At 33.5% G+C, this 8,635-nt stretch overlaps 1 protein-coding gene across 1 annotated transcript; it reads right to left on the reverse strand.

Moving 5' to 3' along the window:
• Positions 4,265–5,801, reverse strand: LOC105167655 (zinc-finger homeodomain protein 9). The gene has a single exon (XM_011087453.2). The coding sequence runs from the start codon at positions 5,571–5,573 to the stop codon at positions 4,536–4,538; it is 1,038 nt and encodes a 345-aa protein (XP_011085755.1). The 5' UTR covers positions 5,574–5,801; the 3' UTR covers positions 4,265–4,535.

Consider the following 8,635-nt stretch of genomic DNA (forward strand, 5'->3'; position numbering starts at 1 on the left):
TCCGATTATTGTACAAATGAATAATAGACCAAACTCGCCATAAATTAGCATAAGGTACAATACCCCAATTCATACAAAAACAATTAATAAGGCATCCCACACAGTACCATCCCACATTTCCCCCTACCAACCAAAGTGAATTTCATTAAATCTAAGGAAGGGGGAGTCCCAGATTTTAGGGGATGTAATGAACCGTACACATCCAAACAAAATTTAAAAAGCCCTACGACCAGTCAAATCCTACCGTGGATGCCCATTCATGATGTTGCACTCCATACTTAAAAGATGTTATTTTTATTTTAAAGATAAATTCGTTAAGTATTTGGATAAAATAAACTTATGAAATTAATAAGACATCAATAATGCCAAATTTTTAAGTAATTTGAAGGAATTTGTTAAGTTATTAAAAATAAATTGGGAATTACCTACCTTTTTTTTTTTTAAAGAGCTAATAAGCTCTTTTCCAAAAAATTTACCATATATTTTGTAGCATCTGAATTATACACCCACTAAAGTACCTTATAAGCGTGTGAATAATTGTTATATATATATTTAAAAATAAAGTATCAAGGGTGAACAACAATTCACCCCTTTTGTGATATTGTAAATAAGCAAATTTCTCTATTATAGAAAAAAAAAAATAGCAATTTACACTTTTGTGCTCAGAGAGGTAAATTGCTTCATCTTAAAATAATAGGGAGGCAAATAGCTTTTTTTTTTTTTTCTATGAAAGAATAATTTGCTTATTTACAATATCGAATGCATTTTTAGTTATGTATCAATTATCAAATGCAGTGTGTTGTAGAATGAGTGTAGTATTTAGAGGAGCATCCATGACCTACAATTAGCCCTAAGGTTTAATTGTAATTGAAGTTATCCCACTTAGGGCATAGCCCCTTTTTCATACTTGGTCCTTTTTGTAGTGTATGTTTTTTTGGGACCCCTATCCTATCAAAATTAATTATTATTGTCCTCAAATCTATTCTTGCTTGAGTTACCTCCTCCACACAACATGTTTGTTGTTTTGGTTCATCCCTCCAACTCTCCTTGAAAAGCCTAAGCACCATAATGGGTCCTCATTGCCCTAACATGTGATGCCCTCTATATAGGATTTCCTAACATGTAATTGAAATAGTAACTAAAATTTTAATAATATTTGAATTTGAAAATAAATATGATGTCGTGATGGTTGAAAAACTCTGTAAAGTTATTATTATCCTACTCAAGTGAAAAATGTGAAATTCTGGATTAACCAAAAGTTCCTAATAGAATCAGTTGGTCGGAAATATGGTTATCTTGTATAAGAAATAACCATATCTTGTAAAAGCCCTAATAACGATTGTTAGGTTGAATGTTTTTCATTGCGTTGAAAGTTATAACTAATGGCAATGACACAGTCCAAAATAGACTCAAGGGAGTCATAGCACAGTCGGATCACAAACCTCAGAAAAGGTTTCTAACAAGAGCGAACGAAAATGCAAAGCAACCCTGATCTTTAAAACTAGGCCTCTACTAGCTAGGAAGGCAGCGTACTTATCTAGTAAAGAAATCTCTCACGTCTCGAAATTGCATACTTTACTCTCTTCGTTAAGTAACTAAAAACCATAAAAAATTAATTGCATATAATTAATAATTTTTACCGTAAAAATCATATATTACAAAAATAATTATCAATCTAGAATAATACTTAAGTATAAGTGGGCATCAAACTCAACGTATCTTACAAAGTACAAAAATACTGGAGCATTTTATATTTTATAAAATATATTTTTTCTTGAAATTACTTATAATAATCTTTTGCGACCAGATCATACCAAAACTATTTTCATAAACTCATGATAGTTTTTTATTGAGTAAAACAGTTATAATTACATTACAATCTCAACTACGGACAATTACAATATTAATATTAAAAATATATAACCAATCAACAATCATGATCAAAGTGGACCAAATAAATAGTATTAAAACAGAACAAAATCTGCATACATATTTATAAAATTTAAATTCATTAGAGTCGTAAGACCTCAATTTCGTGATTTTGAGTTGCATAAACTCATCGAAACAGTTATAGCATTGCACGACAAGCGAGTACATTTTAACATGTTTGTTCCCATAATGATGATGATGATTTCGGTTGTCTGAAGAAAGAATGATAGGAGTTTACGATGCAAGTTGAGTTGAGACAAGCAAAAAATTTGCAATAATGACTTGTGTGTTAAGGCTGCCATTTCTCTATTATATATATAAATCTCACAATTTCCACCTAATTTATCCATGAGAATCTTTTATTATATTTTGATGTCGTTTATATTATACTTACTGTATAATTCTAATAAAAATTGCAAAATTGAAAATTTGATTGTCATTGATATGACAACACTATTATGCAATTGGGATAATTAAATTATCCTCTGTTGAGGTCTGGTATAATTATGTTCGACATCATGTAGTTTGAAAATTACATCTAATATCTCTGAAATGCATTCATGTAAGAAATAGATCATTCGTTACTTAAAATTCACCGAATCTATTAACATTAACAAAATATTTTTTTTTGAATTAAATCCATATTTATTTTTATCAACTTATTTCAAGTCTAACGAATCTCTGTCTGATCAAACTACACTTATACATCTTCACATGCTAATGTGTGTGATGAGGTATATTGTCATCCTTATAAGGACAATTTGGTTCTAAAAGATTCTTCAACCTACAATGGATCAGTAACAAGTCATTTGAGGATAAATATAGGTTTTTATCTTTTTTTTTTTTGTCAATATCAACAAATTAAGTGAATTTTAACTAATAAATGGATTTATTTATTATATGGATACAAATATTATGATTACTATATATAATTTTTTAAACTATAAATATACCAAATTTAAAAAAAAATAATTATTCTTATATAATATTAAAGTGAGATAGAAAATGGGTTAGGGAGGTGGGCATATGCCCAATTGGTACCCATTCCTTCATTAATCAGAATCCTTGCGCCCCATGCTTTCGGTTGTTGAATCAATCAGAATATGGCAATCGCATGCACCCCTCCAACAAGACATATAGCTTATGCTTTTATTATTATTTCTTTTATTTTGAAAAATAAAACATTAAAAAACTGTGTTAATTAATTATCTTCTTTTGAATTGATTTCGTATAATATTATTAAACGGGTCCCATAAAACTTTTACAAGGCATTACATATGTACAGAAATAGGGAGAAATGCAATTTTAATTCTGTAATTTATAGGTGGTATTTTTAATTCTACACAAATTAATTTTTATAACTCAATTCAATATTTTTTTAAAATTTTAACAATTTTGGTTTTATAGATATTATATATTTTATTATTCAGAAAAAAAGTTATATATATAAGCATAAATTAAATGAATAATAAAATTTGAAATAAAAAAGTGGAATCCACCCTGCAATATTAATTATTTGGGCTTCCCTTAAAAGGAAAGTGAGAGAATGTAGAGAGGTGAGGGTGAGGGAGGTTAGATTAGCTAAGTTGGCAATTATGTTGGGTTAGCCTCAGCTAATTATGGATAGCTTTATTACCACATTAAGCCCACCAAACACATCTCACAGCTACAAGGACTTGTTTGGATTACTTCAAAAGATGGAGATTATGATTATTACCAAATCAAACTTCATTATTGTTTGTACCAACAAACAAAGAACCTAAATTCCAGATAAAGTATGAATAAGTATCAACTTAACCCACTTCAAAAGTCAAAATTAGTGAACTTGGAAAACCCAAAATGGAAATGTCCTGTCTGATATTATCCACTTGGATAAAGATTAATAAAGAGATGGGGAGGATAAAGCAAAAGAAGGCAAGAATAAAAGTTGGGATCATGACAATCTAAGGCCCCCAAACAGGGCATTAAACTAAATTAAATTAAATACTTAGGAATGTTCTTTTTAATTAGATAACATTATGGGGTGGGTGCAGATCTTGTTTTGTTTTATCATATCATCAGGTTGTAAGCTGCTACAGTAAAAGATGTAATAAATTAATTATTACAAGAAGAAACCGTCGCAGGTTATGCCAACACTGCTGCTTTCTGCTGCTTCATCTCAGACAAACCACCCCTTGTGTTTTATTTACACGGAAATCAGGGTTTAATCTCATTTTCTTGCATGGGGAAAGGTGAGATCTTGACGGCGGCAGGAAGAGATTGCCGGACGGAAAAACCCTTCATCTTAAGATCAGAACAACCGTCTCGAAAACCGTCGCGAAATTAACAAATGAAATAACCCATCAAAATAATATAATTGAATTCCTCCATTTTTGAACTCTCAGAGTGATGATGATTGATGACTAGTCATATTAATAACTACTAATTAAGAACAAGATTAAGAAATTAAAGGTAAAATCTAAAATAAGCAGAAAACTCAGAAACTAACAGATTGCGCTGCAGCATCGATCCATCGCTTCCTCTTGCCCCCTTTTTTTTTTTTTTCTTTTCGGTAATTGCTATCTAACAACTTATTTTAATCCATAATCCCACCATGAGAGAGAAGATCAAGAAGAAGAAGAAGAGCCATTAGTACCAAGAATATGAGCAGTACTACTGTTATCATGAAGTTGATGGTGGTGGCTCAATTCTTGCCCATGAACATTCTCTTTGCTGTCATAGTTTTCCTCGTGCTGCTGGTGGTGGTGGTAGTGCCCTTCTTCCGAGGCGGAGCCAAAATTGATCCCACTGCCGTTGGTGGTGGCGGCCGGCGGAGCTGTGGTGGTGGTGTTAGATAACTGGGGTTGGTGTTGATCTTTCTTACCAAAAGTGTTCTTGTTGTTATGCATCCACACTTTGAACACCCCTTTGTCCACTCCAATTTCACTGCAAAATTCACTAATCACATCTTCATCTCTCTTCTGCATTTTCCACCCCACTCTCTCAGCAAATTCGAACATTTTCTCCTTCTGATCTTGGGTGAACTTGGTACGGAAACGCTTACGGCTGTTAGAGTTGAGTAGAGGCACGGAGCTAGCGTTAATGCCGCCGGAAATTGGAGTGCCGCTGTCAGGAGGTCGGCCGGAAAGGCCATGACTGAGCGCCAACAGCATGTGCGGCGCCGAAGGGTAGTACGAGGAGGAGATCGGCGGGGGCGACGGCGAATTATTCGGGCTGCTGCCGCTGTTCCCACGCGGGGGTGGCGGAGGAGGAGGAGGAGGAGGAGGGTGGTGGCGGTGATGGGGCCGGTACTCAAGAGCCGGGGTGGCGTTGGGCGGCGCGGGGAGGAGCGATTCATCGGGCTCACGTCGGTGGAAGTTGCGGTGGCATCCGCAGGCGGCGCATTTCAAGGAGGTGGGGTCAGCGGGGTTGGATGTAGGGGAGGGCATGAATTCGCCGCAGCCATCGAGGGCGTGGCCGCCGAGGGTGGCGGCGTGGTTCTTGAGGCATTCCTTGTAAGTGACGACGACGGGGTGGTGGAGGTGGAGCGGGGGGTGGCGCTTGAGGACACCGTTGGTGAAAGGAGAAGCTTTAGCGGGTTGGATCCGGGTGGGAGTCTCAGTTTCAGCGTCAGGGGTTTTGACTGTAGAATTGGTTAAGTCCATGGCAGCTGAAACAATTTACATGGAGAAGAAATTCTTTTATCTGTGGTTAAGAGTGTGTGATTAGAGTGAGAGTTAGGGTTTTGATTTGAGGGAAAAAGCAAGAATCTTTGGGCATGTGGGGAAGAGGGTGGAGAATAAGAGGGGAAGGAAAGGAAGAACAGGAGAGAGAGAAAACTGGTTTTGTTTGGTTGATGATGATGATGATGATGATAATGAGAAGTGATGACTGTAGATAATAAAAATCCAGGTTTTGTGGTCGTCCTTGTTAACCACTATCATTTTTGTTTTTTAACCTGGGTTCTAATCTCTGGTTAACTTCTTCCCCTTCCCTCCACCCTTTCTCTTCTCTATCATAAATCTATTATCATCTTTCCTATAATACATTATTATTAACAATCAATTTTTGTATTTTATATCTTCACATAGCCACTTCATTTTTAGAGAAAGACTCTTGTTTGTTTTTTTCCGCTAAATCTTATTCATATTATTTTTATATAAACTTCATAATTTTATTTTTAAAAAGGTACACTTATCTATATCATCAATCCCAAATAAATGATTTGGTATGAGCACAAAGTCTCATTCCCACTTGTACCTCCAAATGTTGCAATTTGCAACTCAATTTGTGTTGTGTTGTGTAAGATATTCTTTCGCTGTAATTTCGTATAATTTTCACAGTCTTGTGTTAAAAAACATATTTTTCTTAAAAAAAAATTGTTAATTTATAAACTCTTTATTTAGGATGAATATGAAATGAAATACTACAACCCCTCTTATGACATGAAAAAACAGACAAGAGAAATTAAGGAAAAAAGAAAAAGAGAGAGGAATTATTGGTTGCGTGAGAGTTACATATATTTACCAAAATGATGTAAATGTAAGTAAAACAGAAAGGGGCAGGTCTGCTGCATTTACTCAACCCACCTTAATTTGTCAATCTTCCCTGTCTCGGACCAGACACACTCAACCCTCCATTTTCTCTTCACCCCTCTTTTCTTTTTCTACTTCCAACTCCCCCCCTTTATTTTTATTCCTTTGCAATTTTACCCCTATATTCTCCATTTCCACTCTTTTTCTTTCAAGAAATTTTTTAAAAAAAAAACTTTCGATCTCATTTATTCATTTAAAAGTTTTTGACTATTTGAGATGGAATATCTTATATTTACTTTTAGTAAGAAAATGACTTATTTTTAAATAATTTTATACCATGCATGCGAATACTAATAACCTATGTGGATGGTAATGACGGGTTTTCTTAAATAGCATTCGAGTGAGTGAATCAAACAAGAAAACAAGAGTGACACGCCATGAACCCGTCATAAAGAATTCTGAGTGCGTCCTGTGCATTGATTAAAATTCTTATAGCTTACTTACTATTGTGAAGAGCAAAAGTTTAACTACATACACAGGAATCAAAAAATAGATTAGAATATATGTTTATCCTCGTCAAACCAAACGTCTTTGCAAGGATTCAATCCTATATCGTGGGTGTAATGATTTTTAATCTTAAACATTGATCATAACAATTGACGATAAATTAAAAATAATTGAAATGAGTAAAATATTGTTGACAAAAAAAAAGGGTACGATACATAACTTATATAGATCATTATTATTTTATGCAATTCTTTTCAAGATTAAATAATTTGCTTGTATTTTCTCAATTTAAATCAAAGTTCCAATGAAAACATGGAAGAATTCCTGGCTCTGAGTTTTAGTACAAGGGCAGCAACGTTGGTGGTGCACGTACGAGTACGATGGCCACATCCCTAAAACTTGAAAGCACTTTTGTCGGATTCCATAGAATTTTGAAACTGTCGAGCGGAGCGTTTTCTGTCTCAACTAAAACACCCCTACCCCCTATTCATATATTTAAGAATGTGTGTATATGTGTAACTTTTCGAAAAATAAGAGTTATTTATAAAAATTAATATTCAATATTCTTTATAAATAGACTATAAATAATAAGTATAAATGTAATTATTCCGTATATTACTACTACACTTATTATTGCAGAAGAGCTTGATAGTTAGAGATTATTGTCATCCCTACCTCAAGTAATTAATTTCACTTTTTCTTTATTACAAGATCATATCAAACTGCACTATATTTAATTTCTTGTTAGACAAAAATAAAAAACATCTCATGAAAATATTATACATATATATATATATATGACAACTCACATCCCACATCGAAAACAGACGAAAAAAATTAAGCAGCATATAAATCCATCAGGAGGTTCGATCACAACATCTCCATCGTCTCGTGCGCTCGCATACGATGATCAAAAACTCCTATATAATCAATTTAAAATTATGAATAGTATTTACGATGCATATCCAATAAAATTATGTAGACGAGAATTGGTAAGAAAAGCATGGAAGCAGTAGTTGAAGTGTAGAAACAAGAATCTCCAACCTCGGACGTAGGGTTTCTTGGAGTTTAGTGCATGGAAAACCAGGTGTTTAGCCGTTAATTAACTCAACTAAGCAACCTTAAAATTAACAGCCACGTATACTAAACTATACCGCCATGCTCCACCACGTGTGTTTCTTAATCCTCTCTACCGCCACGTTTTCCACTAATTTTTACATCCTTTACTCCCACTAAAAATAATTAATTAAAATATTATTACGACCGCATTGACTGCTAATCTGTTTTAAATTATATTGCATCACACGTATATATATATATACACTCGTTATGTGTATAAAAATGATAATATTTATTTTATTTAAATTTTTTATATATATAATGGGTACATACCAAATTAAGTAAAAGATGTAATACGATTTTAAAGTAGAAAATTAAAATCGCTAATTCCCATCTTTATTAATAATGGGAATAATTTATATTAATTGATAAAAGAAAAAGGTGGGAATTATTAATTGCTGGTATCAAGCTTTATTTCTTTCTGCAGCAAAAGGTGGAAAACCGTTGAGAGCACTGATTACTGTGATATTATTATTTTTTTAAGTCTTGAAAATAATATTAATTAATAAAATGTTCAAGTTTTTTTTTTTTTTAGTTGTTTTTCCGCTGGGTTGGGTGGGGCATGA

Source organism: Sesamum indicum, linkage group LG8 (genome assembly GCF_000512975.1).
Source record: "Sesamum indicum cultivar Zhongzhi No. 13 linkage group LG8, S_indicum_v1.0, whole genome shotgun sequence".
NCBI lineage: Eukaryota > Viridiplantae > Streptophyta > Magnoliopsida > Lamiales > Pedaliaceae > Sesamum > Sesamum indicum.

What these genes read in the sequence shown, in the direction of transcription:
- LOC105167655 (XM_011087453.2), bottom strand. Translation starts at nt 5,573, where the DNA reads ATGGACTTAACCAATTCTACAGTCAAAACCCCTGACGCTGAAACTGAG.